This window comes from Oncorhynchus masou, chromosome 22, assembly GCF_036934945.1.
Source record: "Oncorhynchus masou masou isolate Uvic2021 chromosome 22, UVic_Omas_1.1, whole genome shotgun sequence".
Taxonomy (NCBI): Eukaryota; Metazoa; Chordata; class Actinopteri; order Salmoniformes; family Salmonidae; genus Oncorhynchus; species Oncorhynchus masou.
Window position 1 is genome coordinate 13,622,179 of NC_088233.1, and position 15,931 is coordinate 13,638,109.

The 15,931-nt window shown below is 41.8% G+C and overlaps 1 protein-coding gene across 1 annotated transcript in view; it reads left to right on the forward strand.

Moving 5' to 3' along the window:
- tmtc3 (transmembrane O-mannosyltransferase targeting cadherins 3) overlaps positions 1–3,783 on the forward strand; it is a 128,825-nt gene extending 125,042 nt beyond the window's left edge. Inside the window, exon 14 of the mRNA XM_064929340.1 lies at positions 377–3,783. Within this exon, the coding sequence (XP_064785412.1) occupies positions 377–1,242 (866 nt within the window). The 3' untranslated portion in view covers positions 1,243–3,783. The remainder of the gene's footprint in view (positions 1–376) is intronic.
- The last annotated feature ends 12,148 nt before the right edge of the window (positions 3,784–15,931 follow it).

Consider the following 15,931-nt stretch of genomic DNA (forward strand, 5'->3'; position numbering starts at 1 on the left):
TGAAGGAAATGCAGAAATAGATAAATGCAGAAACATATTTTTGGTTAAAGTTTGATTAAACAGTATAAAACAATCAGAAGAGCAAAACCCCATTAAAACCACTTTCAATGTATTTGTTCCCACCCTAAGGGTCATGCACTACTTATGAAGCGTATTTAGAACTTGTATTATTCAAATACATAAAATACTGTAAAAAATGTAAAAATATTGATGTGCTGAATGAGTATGTCCCTCCTTTAACTACTAACCATTGGAATGCCTTTATTAACAAATCACACCTACCTCCAGCTACATAAACAATTATTGTTGTTAAATAAACAAATACCCTAACTTTGTGTGTGTGTGTGCTTGCGTGCCGTCTGTGTGTGCTCTACAGGTGAGTCCAGGTTCCGTCCGGAGGCCAATCGTCGTTTCCTGACCTACGTCCAGGAGGAGCCAGATGACGCCAACGGCTACTTCAACCTGGGCATGCTGGCCATGGACGCCAACGAGAACTCTGCGGCCGAGCGCTGGATGAGGGAGGCCATCCGTCTACAGACAGGCTTCCGTAGCGCCCTATTCAATCTGGCCCTGCTCTACTCGCAGTCCCGACGGGAGCTGGATGCCCTGCCTGTATTAGATGAGCTGCTGCGCCACCATCCAGAGCATGTTAAAGGTTTGATTCTCAAGGGGGATATCCTGATGAACCACAAGAAGGACACCCAGGGGGCCAAGGTCTGCTTCCAGAGAATCCTCAGTATGGACCCCACCAACGTGCAGGGGAAACACAACCTATGTGTGGTCTACTTTGAGGAGCGAGACCTGCCGAGAGCGGAGCGGTGCCTGGAGGAAACGCTGGCCCTGGCACCCCATGAGGAGTATGTGCGTCGCCACCTGGGCATCGTGCGCGGTAAGATGGCCGCCATGTCCGTGGCAGGGCAGCCGCTGAGCCCAGCGTCAGCAGAGGGCGCAGCTACGCCATCCATGAAGGAGGAAAAGAAGGGGGGAGGAGGAAAGGAAGAGGAGGAAGGGAGGGGAGCCACTGGCAGTGCTGGGGCCGGGAGTAAGAAGAATGTACGGAAATCCTCCTCGGCAGAAAGCCTCAGTGGCAACAGCCAGTCAGAGCTTCTTGACGACGGCCAGGCTGTTAAGCAGCAGCGGACTAAGAGCAAATCCACAAAAGAGATTAAAGACATAGAAAAGAAACGGGCGGCCGCCTTGAAGAGACTGGAGGAGATTGAGCGCATATTAAGCGGTGATTAACCTTGTTATTTACAGCAGTGCAGGACTACTTTTTGGTAGAGCTAGTTACAGCTCCTGAATCACAGATGTGATGCGTCCCAAATGGCACCCTATTCCCTATATCAGCAGGCAAGGCCCCTTGCACCACTTTTGACCAGGGCCCATAGGGTAGTAGCCCATAGTAGTGCACTATATAATAATTAGGGTGTCATTTCGGACACACCCATAAAGATGTTTTGGTTTTCATAAACAAATGCCCTCATTTCATCATGCATGCTTTAACTCCTTTGATTGTTCGTTTGTTTTGTTTATCATGTTTACAGGCTGCCCTACCTGCTGTGTCCCTTTTATTTTAACACCATTGCAAAAATCAAAAAGGGATTATTTTTTTTGCACAGCATAAGAAAAGCAGTTTTTTTTTTAAATCTTCACTACAGGTGCAAAACCCAATGTGTTGTTTTTTTCTGAATGGCATTTTATCGTATGCCAAATATTTATGCTTGTTTGATTTGCTACATTTACTAGCCTACTTGTTGATCACTGGATTTTATTCGATTTTTGTGTAACTCACTCACTTTTTTTTTTTTTAAGAATGATTGCATCACAAACAATTAAAGGAAATGACATAAAGAACACCTCATGGCCCACTTCAGGCAGGCAAGGATCTCTGTATGTTGTATGCATCTCCAAATAACCCATAACTACAGCTGCTGCACCTGCATATTATACTACATTGCACCCCACGGTGCAGACAGACGCCAAGCCCCGCCTCCTCTGACATCTTCCATTTACTATTTTCCCTTATTGATCTCACCCTGTGCTTCCTGATTTCCATGCTGTCAGTGTTGCTCTGCTCATAGCACAGCCCTTATCTTACAGTGATGCCATTCGGAGCTGTTGTCTCATATTCAACCCCCACACACACACCTACCCACACACCAACCGACCCGCCACAAGACAGGTGTATGGTTTCCTGTTTGTTGCCTCAGAGCATATTTGTCTTCACGTATCATACTGTATATCTTATTTCAGTAATAACAGCATTATTTGTGTGAGGATTGACATATGCTCCCCCCCCTCAACCCTCTCTCCCCTCCTCCACCCTCTTCACCTCTTTCCTCACCCCTCCCATGTTCTTCCTCAAGCTGTGTGCCATGTTTTGTTTCTCATTTACACCAGAAGTTTCCTCTCTCAATGAGAAATGATTTCACAGCACACTTCTTGTACTGGACTAGGCCCATTTTTTCAAAAGCATTTTAAGGCTAAGTTCCTTAGAACAAGAGTAAAAGAAAGAGGATTCTATCTCCCTCTGTAGCTCACATCGTTGACCTTGTTCTCTCTCTCGCGCGCACACTCTCGCCCTCTTTCTTGCTTTCTCTCTCTCCATCTCATGAACATCAAGTCTAACACATACAGTGAATGTAATAAATATCACTAGATTTTCCCACACTCGTCTTGCTCATCTGCAACCATCTGAATAATGTTTTTTCAACATTGGATTGCGCTACCGTTTGATGCTATCTTGATTTTCTTTGGCTGTCATTCTCTTGGACACAATGATTGTTGTTGAGTTGGAACTACCTGGAATGTCATGAGGAAACAAAAAGCGATTATTCCAGCCTATTGTTGTTTAGCTTTTATCACCTTATTTAACCCCTCAGTGTACTGTGATGTTTTGTATCCTGGTGATTAGTTACATACAGATACTGTCATGTGCAGTGTCAATCTGTTCCTTTCTCTTCACACTAACTAAATGGTGACTGTGTGTCCATCTGTTCATCAACCATTTCTGTCCATAACCATTACTCAAATGGAAAATCTGGTGACAACATAAATGAGAAACATTGTCAGTGTAATATGATGGTTGGCCTGGGGCCAACGCCACAGGTAATGACCCCTTAACTCTAAAAGCATTTTCAACACGATAATTGATTACTTATCATTGAGCTCCTAAAAAAACAACGTATTGTGCTAGTTAGTGTGTGTACAGATGCATGTACATTTTTTACATGCACTGATCTCTAAGTACTGTCGTTGTTTGCCACTTGAAATATATGGTACGTTTAGTATAGCTATCTTTTATCATGCAATACAAGTGCTCTGAAAGTGTTACAATTGTAATCAATCAAGAGTGTTGAAAACATACCTTTAAAGAACTGTCTCGCCTGTAATGATATCAGTTGTACAGAGCACATTAGTCAATCAGCCACTAAGATAGCCAACTAACATTTCAAATATTTTTAATCACCATATTTATCACTTTGGTCCTACATATGTTCACCTGTAATTTAATTGATACATTAATCATTTTTCATTGAACTACATTCTTTTGTATGGTAACCAAAAACACTTTTAAAGCTGTATCCCTTTTTGTAATAGCAGCCCAGATGTTGTGTTGACTCCTGGGTGGGTGATGGTAGTGGAGGGTTCAGGGTTGTGTTGACTCCTGGGTGGGTGATGGTAGTGGAGGGTTCAGGGTTGTGTTGACTCCTGGGTGGGTGATGGTAGTGGAGGGTTCAGGGTTGTGGTTTTCAAATAAAGGCTGTTTACTTTACGACTGCATCTCACCTCTACATGTGTAATTTTTTGGTAACAGCTTGACTCCCTAGGCAGACCAGTTTCCTTCCACATTAAGAATGTTCCGGCATACCTAGGTCTGGGGTTTCTGAAACTAGCTAACAGGATGTGCTACAGATGGACTGATGTATAAAAAAAATGTATGGTCACATTACACCAGTGGTAGCACCAGGGAATTCTCACTGTGCCGAGACCTGCCTCCTCTGACAGCTTTGTCATTGAGTAGGGGTGGTTGCAATCTATGGTGTATTATGCATGCATGTAGTAATACATTCTTCTTGGGAGTTCTAGACGTATTCATGATGGAGCTTCATCCCCTAGCAGGCCTCTCCCTGGAGCCACCCATGCACGACACAGGCCTAGTCCAGAAACAACTCCTAGCCCTCATTTCTGGCACCGTCCCTAGGCACTTCATGTTGTAATATCGTAGCAGCCACCCATGCACGACACAGGCCTAGTCCAGAAACAACTCCTAGCCCTCATTTCTGGCACCGGTCCCTAGGCACTTCATGTAGTAATATCGTAGCAGCCACCCATACACGACACAGGCCTAGTCCAGAAACAACTCCTAGCCCTCATTTCTGGCACCGGTCCCTAGGCACTTCATGTTGTAATATCGTAGCAGCCACCCATGCACGACACAGGCCTAGTCCAGAAACAACTCCTAGCCCTCATTTCTGGCACCGGTCCCTAGACACTTCATGTAGTAATATCGTAGTAGCCACCCATGCACGACACAGGCCTAGTCCAGAAACAACTCCTAGCCCTCATTTCTGGCACCGGTCCCTAGGCACTTCATGTAGTAATATCGTAGCAGCTCAACCTTGTTCTCTGATTTCAGCGCTGTTTTTATCAGTAGGAGGTAAGGTTAAAGTACACAAGATCATTAGGATTAATGATTAAATCAATCAATATTTTATTAATATTAAGGTAGGTTAGATCAAATTTGATTACATGCTCAGGCTCCAACCTGATTAGGGTGGAGGCAGTGCGGTAACACGGCACATTGCTGTACCCTTAACTCTTACTGTTTGGCTCAGTTTCAAACCCACTTCCTCTTGAGTCTAGTCCCACCTACTAAGTCGATTGGCACTCAACATGATGTATTTCTGGTATAGGAGGCAAGGGTGCAAGGTAGACCACTGCGGTGGTGGGATGACAATAAGGACGTAGGCAGACAGAGTGCTTTCCCATGCAACTGAAGACCTTTGATTACAAAGTGAGAAATAAGCTTTATAATAACTTACAACCAACAGGATGACGAATTGTACATCAATCAGTGAGTAACAGCAATGTATACCCAACCACCATCCTCTCTGATTAAGATTGAGGGAGTTTTACATCCAACGTACTATGTACCGTCCCACAGAATATTGGTACCTGATAATGAAGGCTGATAATGTTTTGTGTGCATAATCCCATTATATGAATAGCTAATTGGATTTAGTCCTTTTCCAGTAGCTTAAAGGGGTTTCCATACTAGGGCCAAAATCACCTCATCCACTTACCACGTGCCCATGTAAACAATAAAAGCTTATAACCAGGGTAGGAACTGCTGCAACATGACCATGAAAGTTGAATAATGCTTTCTTCACATTATGTAATATGAATAAACAGTTGAAAACATTGTTCGGTTTGACACGTTAGAACGTTTAAATGGGAATGGAAATCTACACAGTGATAAAGAGGAATTCATAAGATCCTCACATGGGAACAGTAGTTAGTTGCATGGATAATTTTCCAACATTGCATTTCAATGGTATTTGCCTGGATATCTCTATGTGCTCTCTCTATTTTAGCTATGTTTAAGCAGATTTTAACTGTCAGGGCCTTGATGGTTTTAAATGTCATACTTTGACCATTTATCATGGAAAGTCTTTCAGGTACCACAACGCAGCACCATCCTTCCAAATCAAAATCAGACCATATCAGTTTATTGGCCGCATACACAGTTTAACAGAGGGAGCAGCGACATGCTTACGTTACTGGCTCCTAACAATGCAGTAAAATGTTAACAAGCACACAAATAATATTTTTAAACTAAAAGTAATAAATCTTGAAATGTCGGAACGAATCCAACTAACCCAAATAGCACTGTGACATAAATCCAAATGCAATCTATACATATATACACCGGATGAATTCACACAAGATATACTAAGAATGATATGTACAGCAGTAGATATATTGGACTGACAGAATAATCCAGTATATCCATAAATATGTGGTGAGTATAAGCAGTATAACTAAATGAGCTACATCCACAATACAGTATTTAAACACACAGCACAAAACCCCCATGGGAAACTTGATAGAATTGCGGGAACTTCACTTCCGGACCAGAGTCCAAGGACACAAAGACATGGAATACATTTTTATTTAAAATACAATTAACTCAAATAGCACTGTAACACCAATCCAATTAACTCAAATAGCACTGTAACACCAATCCAATTAACTCAAAGAGCACTGTAACACCAATCCAATTAACTCAAATAGCACTGTAACACCAATCCAATTAACCCATATAGCACTGTAACACCAATTAACTCAAATAGCACTGTAACACCAATCCAATTAACTCAAAGAGCACTGTAACACCAATCCAATTAACTCAAATAGCACTGTAACACCAATCCAATTAACTCAAATAGCACTGTAACACCAATCCAATTAACTCAAAGAGCACTGTAACACCAATCCAATTAACTCAAATAGCACTGTAACACCAATCAAATTAACCCATATAGCACTGTAACACCAATTAACTCAAATAGCACTGTAACACCAATCAAATGAACCCATATAGGCACTGTAACAGTAATCAAATTAACCCATATAGCACTGTAACAGTAATGCAATCTATACGTACGGTGTATTCTGAACCCTTGATTTTTTTTTACACATTTTACATATACTGCCTTATTCTAAAATGTATTAAATTACGGTTATCCCTCATCTATCTACACACAACATCCCCTAATGATGAAGTGATTTTTTTGTTGTAATTTTAGCAAATGTATAAATAAAAATATACAATACCGTTCAAAAGTTTTGGGTCACTTAGAAATGTCCTTGTTTTCCATGAAAACATACATGAAATTAGTTGCAAAATGAATAGGAAATATAGTCAAGCCATTTTTATTTATGTATATATTTCACATCTATTCATCTTTATTCACCTTTACACGTAAACAAGGTTATAAATAATGATTTTTAATTGTTATAATAATTGTGTCCTTCAAACTCTGCTTTCATCAAATAATCCTCCTTTTGCAACAATTACAGCCTTGCAGACCTTTGGCGTTCTAGTTGTCCATTTGTTGAAGTAATCTGAAGAGATTTCACCCCATGCTTCCTGAAGCACCTCCCACAAGTTGGATTGGTTTGATGGGCACTTCTTACATACCATACGGTCAAACTGCTCCCACAACAGCTGAATAGGGTTGAGATCCGGTGACTATCCTCCATTATAGACGGAATACCAGCTGACTACTTCTTCCCTAAATAGTTATTGCATAGTTTAGCGCTGTGCTTTGGGTCATTGTCCTTTTGTAGGAGGAAATTGCCTCCAATTAAGCACTGTCCACAGGGTATAGTATTGCATGGCTTTGCAAAATGGAGTGATAGCCTTCCTTCTTCAAGATCCCTTTTATCCTGTACAAATCTCCACTTTACCACCACCAAAGCACCCCCAGACCATCACATTGCCTCCACCATGCTTGACAGATGGCGTCAAGTACTCCTCCAGCATCTTTTCATTTGGTCTGCGTCTCACAAATGTTCTTCTTTGTGATCCGAACACCTAAAACTTAGATTTGTTTGTCCATAACACTATTTTCCAATCTTCCTCTGTCCAGCGTCTGTGTTCTTTTGCCCATCTTCATCTTTTCTTTTTATTTGCCAGTCTGGCTTTTTCTTTGCAACTCTGCCGAGAAGGCCAGCATCCCGGAGTCGGTTCTTCACTGTTGACGTTGACACTGGTGTTTTGCGGGTACTAGTGAGGCGTCTGTTTCTCAAACTAGACACTACACTCTAATGTACAGTTGTGGCCAAAAGTTTTGAGAATGACACAATTATTCATTTTCACAAAGTCTGCTGCCTCAGTTTGTATGATGGCAATTTGCAAATACTCCAGAGTGTCATGAAAAGTGATCAGATGAATTGCGAAGTCCCTCTTTGCCATGCAAGTGAACTGAATCCCATAAAAAAAATTCCACTGCATTTCAGCCCTGTCACAAAAGGACCAGCTGACATCATGTCAGTGATTCTCTCGTTAACAGGTGTGAGTGTTGACGAGGACAAGGCTGGATATCATGCTGTCATGCTGATTGAGTTTGAATAACAGACTGGAAGCTTCAAAAGAAGGGTGGTGCTTGGAATCATTGTTCTTCCTCTGACAAACATGGTTAATGGCAAGGAAACACGTGCTTCATCATTGCTTTGCACAAAATGGCTTCACAGGCAAGGATATTGCTGCCAGTAAGATTGCACCTAAATCAACCATTTATCAGATTATCAAGAACTTCAAGGATTGCAGTTCAATTGTTGTGAAGAAGGCTTTAGGGTGCCCAAGAAAGTCCAGCAAGTGCCAGGACCACCTGCTAAAGTTGATTCAGCTGCGGGATCGGGCCAGCACCAGTACAGAGCTTGCTCAAGATTGGCAGCAGGCAGGTGTGACTGCATCTGCACTCAGTGAGGCAAATACTTTTGTAGGATGGCCTGGTGTCAAGAAGGGCAGCAAAGAAGCCACTTCTCTCCAGGAAAAACATCAGGGACAGACTGCTATTCTGCAAAAGGTACAGGGATTGGACTACTGAGGACTGGGGTAAAGTCATTTCTCTGATGAATCCCCTTTCCGATTGTCTGGGGCATCTGGAAAAAAGCTTGTCCGGAGAAGACAAGGTGAGCGCTACCTCAGTCCTGTGTCATGCCAACAGTAAAGCATCCTGAGATCATTCATGTGTGGGGTTGCTTCTCAGCCAAGGGAGTGGGCTTATTCACAATTTTGCCTAAGAACATAGCCATGAATAATGAATGGTTGTTCTCCTCCGAGAACAACTCCTCCCAACCATCCAGGAACAGTTTGGTGACGAACAATGCCTTTTCCAGCATGATGGAGCACCTTGCCATAAGGCAAAAGTGATAACTAAGAGGCTCGGGGAACAAAACATCGATATCTTGGGTCGATGGCCAGGAAACTCCCCAGACCTTAATCCCGTTGAGAACTTGTGGTCAATCCTCAAGAGGCGGTTGGACAAACAAAACCCTACAAATTCTGACAAACTCCAAACATTGATTATGCAAGAATGGGCTGCCATCAGTCAGGATGTGGCCCAGAAGTTAATTGACAGCATGCCATGGCGGATTGCAGAGATCTTGAAAAAGAAGGGTCAACACTGCAAATATTGACTCTTTGCATCAACTTCATGTAATTGACACTTATGAAATGCTTGTAATTATACTTCAGAATTCCATCTGACAAAAATATCTAAAGACACTGAAGCAGCAAACTTTGTGGAAATCAGTATTTGTGTCATTCTCAAAACTTTTGGCCACAACTGTACTTGTCCTCTTGCTCAGTTGTCCACCAGGGCCTCCTACTCTATTCTATTCTGGTTAGAGCCCGTTTGCTCTGTTCTGTGATGGGAGTAGTACACAGCATTGTACGAGATCTTCAGTTTCTTGGCAATTTCTCACATGGTATAGCCTTCATTTCTCAGAACAAGAATAGACACGTTTCAGAAGAAAGTACTTTGTTTCTTGCCCTTTTGAACATGTAATCGGTACTCAACTAGTCTAAAGGCGGACCGTTTTATTGCTTCTTTAATCAGAACAACAGTTTTTAGCTGTGCTAACATAATTGCAAAAGGGTTTTCTAATGATTAATTAGTATTTTAAAATGATAAACTAGGAGTAGCTAACACAACGTGCCATTGGAACACAGGAATGATGTTTGCTGATAATGGGCCTCTGTACGCCTACGTAGATATTCCATTACAAATCAGCCGTTTCCAGCTACAATAGTCCTTTACAGCATTAACAATGTCTACACTGTATTTCTGATCAATTTGATGTTATTTTAATGGACAAAAAATGTGCTTTTCTTTCAAAACAATGACATTTCTAGGTGACCCCAAACTTTTGAACAGTGGTGTAAATATAAATGTTTGTGAATCGTGTGTGTGGTTGGTATATGAATAGAAAAGGTGTGTATTAATCAGTAGTTATATGTATAGAATGAGCCATTACTAGAATACAGTAAGTACATATGAAGTTGGTAAAATAGTATGTAAACTTTATTTAAGTGTCCAGTGTTTAATGACAATGTCTCTATCTTTCAAGAAAGCCAGCTAGTAACAGTGACTAAGGTTCAGGGAAGGGTTTCTGGGCAGAGCCCAGCTCGTGATGACTGTTTAACAGTCTGATGGCCTGGTGATAGAAGCTGTTCATCAGACTCTCTGCCCCAGCTTTGAACCACCTGTGCTGTCTCTGCCTTCTTGATGTTGCTTAGGTGCATACGGTCTTTGATGATCTTCTTTGCCTTCCTGTGGCACCGGGTGTTGTAAATGTCCTGGAGGGCAGGCAGTGTGCCCTCGATGATGCTCAAGAGGTAAATCAAACACACCCTGAATACTTGAAAGAGTGTTTCAACATCCTTTCTCATGTGAATTAAGTTGTTTGCATGCATGAAGGATGTGGTTAAAAGACTGCTCTGATTTCATTAGATGGCTAATAGTTACATTTGAATTATCTTTACTTGTTCTCTACTGTGATTTCATAAATGGCTAATGCTTCTCTTATGTTCTACTGTGATTTTAAGTCTGCCTATGTGTGCGTCTGTGTACGTTTGAGCGTACGTGTTCATGGGTGATGACGATAGCTGGCTGCCAATTGAGCAACAGTCCAGATGGCCTGAGATGATGCTCAGATGCCAAGGGGAGATTGTTATTGCTCTGGCATTTGATCACAGCACTATAATGTGATTATATCCATGTGATCGGACCATCTATTTTAACATTAAATTATAGGCTCAATGAATCTCTTGTCATCCTACCTTATTAGCTTTTAAATGCCTACGCTTTGTGCATTCTTGAGCCAGTCTGTGCCCCAAAGACATGGAGATGGAGATCTATGAGAATACATATAATGGAAGACTGTTTGTATAATGGAAGCTGTTGCTCTTTCTTACGTGGTGTACTTCCTCTTAAGACTCTATATTTGGCCTGACTTAGTAGAGTTAGAATGATGCTGCTTTCCCCTCTTCCTCTACTGTGAACGGTTCCTTTTTATTAACTGTGGGGTTCGACCCCTGAATGCTGATTGACTGACAGCCATATCAGACCGTATACCACAGGTTTGTCAAAACATGTATTTTTACTGCTGTAATTACGTTGGTAACCAGTTTGTAATAGCAATAAGGCACCTCAGGGTTTGTGGTATATGGCCAATATACCACAGCTAATGGCTGTATCCAGGCATTCCATGTTGCGTCGTGCGTGAGAACAGCTCTGAGCTGTTGCAAATCCCAAGCATTGTTCTGACTCATTTCACATGCTCCCCAGTGTTCATTTTTTCTATATTTTTATGTAGCTAGTTTAAGCATACACATGACCAGCTGCCTGATAACATCATGGTACAGCTCTCAAGTGAAATTAATAATATACCCAAAATTGGCTTGATGGCCGAGGCTGTTAGGAGACAATCGAAGTGGCATTGCACTGTTTCATGTGTGCTCGTTGTAAGCCTGTTGGGAAAATCAAAAACACACAGTAGTTCACTGTGGGTAGAATCCTAACTCCAGATAAGCACATCACTTTTTTTTGGCGTAGCTAAACATAAGCAAAGCATTCTTTTCAGTGGTTGGAGTGTTGGGCCAGTAACCGAAAGGTTGCTAGATCGAATGCCCGAGCTGACAAGGTTCAAATCTGTCATTCTGCCCCGAACAAGGCAGTTAACCCACTGTTCCTAGCCGTCACTGTAAATAAGAATTTGTTCTTAATTGACTTGCCTAGTTAAATAAAGGTTCAATTAAAATTAAATTAGAATCAGGTCATATTTGCTGTAGATTCAAATAAATAATAAATTTGAATAAGTACATTTGGCTTAATTCAAACGATAACAAAAGAGGTGTGGCGGCGGCTTTATAATTCCTCTTAAGGATCCGGACCCTTTTACTACATTTTCACCAAAAATGACATACCCAAATCAAACTGCCTGTGGCTCTGGACCTGAAACAAGGATATGCATATTCTTGATACCATTTGAAATGGAACACTTTGAAGTTTGTGGAAATGTGAAATTAATGTAGGAGAATATAACACATTAGATCTGTTAAAAGATAATACAAACTAAAAAACATGTATATTATTTTTTTATTTTTTTTTTTGTCTTTGAAATGCAAGATAAAGGCCATAATGTAATATTGCAGTTTAGGTGCAATTTAGATTTTTGCCAATAGATGGCATATGTGTGTGGAAAGTTTCAGACTGATCCAGTGAAACATTGCAATGCTGGATAATATTTTGTATCAAGTCTACCCAAATATGCCGAATTGGTCAATTGATACATTTTCAAGTACATACCTATAGAGAACATACAAAAATGATATGGTAATACAAAATTTAAGTCTACACTTTCCATGGAATGTCATACATGATGGATCATTAGCTTATACACTAAATTTTACACATCTAGATGGTGGGGTGGATGTGGAGTCAGACACAGCAAGGGTTCAAACTGTAGAACTCAGCTCGTATGGACTCGGGAGAGGCGATGGTCGAGAGCCGCGGGTCCTCCGAAACACGACCCGACAAGCCGCGCTGCTTATTGACACATTGCTCGCTTAACCCAGAAGCCAATGTGTCAGAGGAAACACCGTACAGCTGACGACCGAAGTCAAGGTGCATGAGCCCAGCCTGCCACAATGGGACAAGGACATCCCAGCCTGCCACAATGGGACAAGGACATCCCAGCCTGCCACAATCGGACAAGGACATCCCAGCCTGCCAAACCCTCCCCCAACCCGGACAACGCTGGTCCAATTGTGCGCCGTCTAATGGATCTCCCGGTAGTGGCCGGCTATGACACAGCCAAAGATCGAACCCGTATCTGTGGTGACGCCTCTAGCACTGCGATGCAGTTTCTTAGACCGCTGCGCCTCTCGGGAGGCCCTGGCAACCTCAATTTCTGTCATTGTTTTCGGGTATTCCAAGGATTTAGCTTCATGGTCTTCACCACAGTTACAACACTTTTCTCCCATGTCACCCTGCTCCTCCGTACACTCCACTGGCTTCCAATTGAAGCACGCATCCACTACAAGACCATGTTCCTTCCCTACGGAGCAGCAAGAGGAACTGCCCCTCCCTACCTTTAGGTTACGCTCAAGCCCAAATTCCCAACCCAAACACTCCATTCTGCCACCTCTAGTCTCTTGACCCTCCGACCTCTACGGGAGGGCAGCTCCCACTCAGTCCAGTCCAAGCTCTTCTCTGTCCTGGCATCCAAATAGTGGAACCAGCTTCCCCCTGACGCTAGAACAGCAGAGTGCCTGTCCATCTTCTGAAAACATCTGAAACCCTACCTCTTCAAAGAATATCTTAAATAATCCCACAGCACCCCCCCTTACCCCGACTGACCCCCCCCAAATAAATACGTCCATAATCTAACACACATTTGACCCCCCCCTTACTATCTCTGACTTTGCTAATACATATATGTCAAAAAAGTATTTAGTCAGCCACCAATTGTGCAAGTTCTCCCACTTAAAAAGATGAGAGGCCTGTCATTTTCATCATAGGTACACTTCAACTATGACAGACAAAATGGGGGGAAAAATCCAGAAAATCACATTGTAGGATTTAAATGAATTTATTTGCAAATTATGGTGGAAAATAAGTATTTGGTCACCTACAAACAAGCAAGATTTCTGGCTCTCACAGACCTGTAACTTCTTCTTTAAGAGGCTCCTCTGTTCTTCACTCGTTACCTGTATTAATGGCATCTGTTTGAACCTGTTATCAGTATAAAAGACACCTGTCCACAACCTCAAACAGTTACACTCTAAACTCCACTATGGCCAAGACCAAAGAGCTGTCAAAGGACACCAGAAACAAAATTGTAGACCTGCACCAGGCTGGGAAGACCGAATCTGCAACAGGTAAGCAGCTTGGTTTGAAGAAATCAACTGTGGGAGCAATTATTAGGAAATGGAAGACACACAAGACCACTGATAATCTCCCTCGATCTGGGGCTCCACGCAAGATCTCACGTCGTGGGGTCAAAATGATCACAAGAACGGTGAGCAAAAATCCCAGAACCACACGGAGGGACCTAGTGAATGACCTGCAGAGAGCTGGGACCAAAGTAACAAAGCCTACCATCAGTAACACACTACGCCGCCAGGGACTCAAATCCTGCAGTGCCAGACGTGTCCCCCTGCTTAAGCCAGTACATGCCCAGGCCCGTCTGAAGTTTGCTAGAGAGCATTTGGATGATCCAGAAGAAGATTGGGAGAATGTCATATGGTCAGATGAAACCAAAATATAACTTTTTGGTAAAAACTCAACTAATCGTGTTTGGAGGACAAAGAATGCTGACTTGCATTCAAAGAACATCATACCTACTGTGAAGCATGGGGGTGGAAACATCATGCTTTGGGGCTGTTTTTCTGCAAAGGGACCAGGACGACTGATCCGTGTAAAGGAAAGAATGAATGGGGCCATGTATCGTGAGATTTTGAGTGAAAACCTCCTTCCATCAGCAAGGGCATTGAAGATGAAACGTGGCTGGGTCTTTCAGCATGACAATGATCCCAAACACACCGCCCGGGCAACGAAGGGGTGGCTTCGTAAGAAGGTCCTGTAGTCCTGTAGTGGCCGAGCCAGTCTCCAGATCTCAACCCCATAGAAAATATTTGGAGGGAGTTGAAAATCCGTGTTGCCCAGCAACAGACCCAAAACATCACTGCTCTAGAGGAGATCTGCATGGAGGAATGGGCCAAAATACCAGCAACAGTGTGTGAAGACTTACAGAAAACATTTGACCTCTGCCAACAAAGGGTATACAACACAGTATTGAGAAACTTTTGTTATTGACTAAATACTTATTTTCCACCATAATTTGCAAATAAGTTCATTAAAAATCCTACAATGTGATTTTCTGGATTTTTTCTTCTCATTTTGTCTGTCATAGTTGAAGTGTATCTATGATGAAAATTACAGGCCTCTCATCTTTTTAAGTTGGAGAACTTGCTCAAATGGTGGCTGACTAAATACTTTTTTGCCCCACTATCTACTTTATTGAGGAATAATTTACATACTATGACTGTGGTATGTGGTTGTTCCACCTAGCTCTCTTAAGATGAATGCACTAACTGTAAGTTGCTCTGCCTAAGAGCATCTGCAAAATGACAAATAAAAAAATACATCAGTCATTCCCACAATGATCTAAATTGGAGCAATTGCCACTGTAAATGATGTGAGTAAACTGAGCAATAATAAGATTGTGTTATGAAACCAAGGTAAATGACAAAGTATGATGGAAATATCTTTGGAATACTTTAAATGTGCAGAAATGTTTCATTGAATCAGATGGCTCATTTATCACAACCTTTTGATGTTGCCAATTACTTGACTGACTATTTCTTTGGTAAAGTAGGCAAACTTAGACATGAAATGCCAACAAGCTGTGAGACATCATATTCATACATAAAAGACTAAAGTATGATGGAAATATCTTTGGAATACTTTAAATGTGCAGAAATGTTTCATTGAATCAGATGGCTCATTTATCACAACCTTTTGATGTTGCCAATTACTTGACTGACTATTTCTTTGGTAAAGTAGGCAAACTTAGACATGAAATGCCAACAAGCTGTGAGACATCATATTCATACATAAAAGACTAAATAATGAAAGAAAAGCATTGTCATTTTGAATTCTGTAAAGTTGGTGAGGTGGAAAAAATGTTCTTCAATAATGAGAAACCACCTACTATTGATACCGAGGATGGTAGAGGACCACATTTCCACTCCTATTTGTAATTCTTTATCTGAGAAAATGTTTGTCTTCAGACCTAAAGGGCAGCCGTAGTCAATCCGTTACCCAAGAATGGTAAAACACCCTTTACTGGT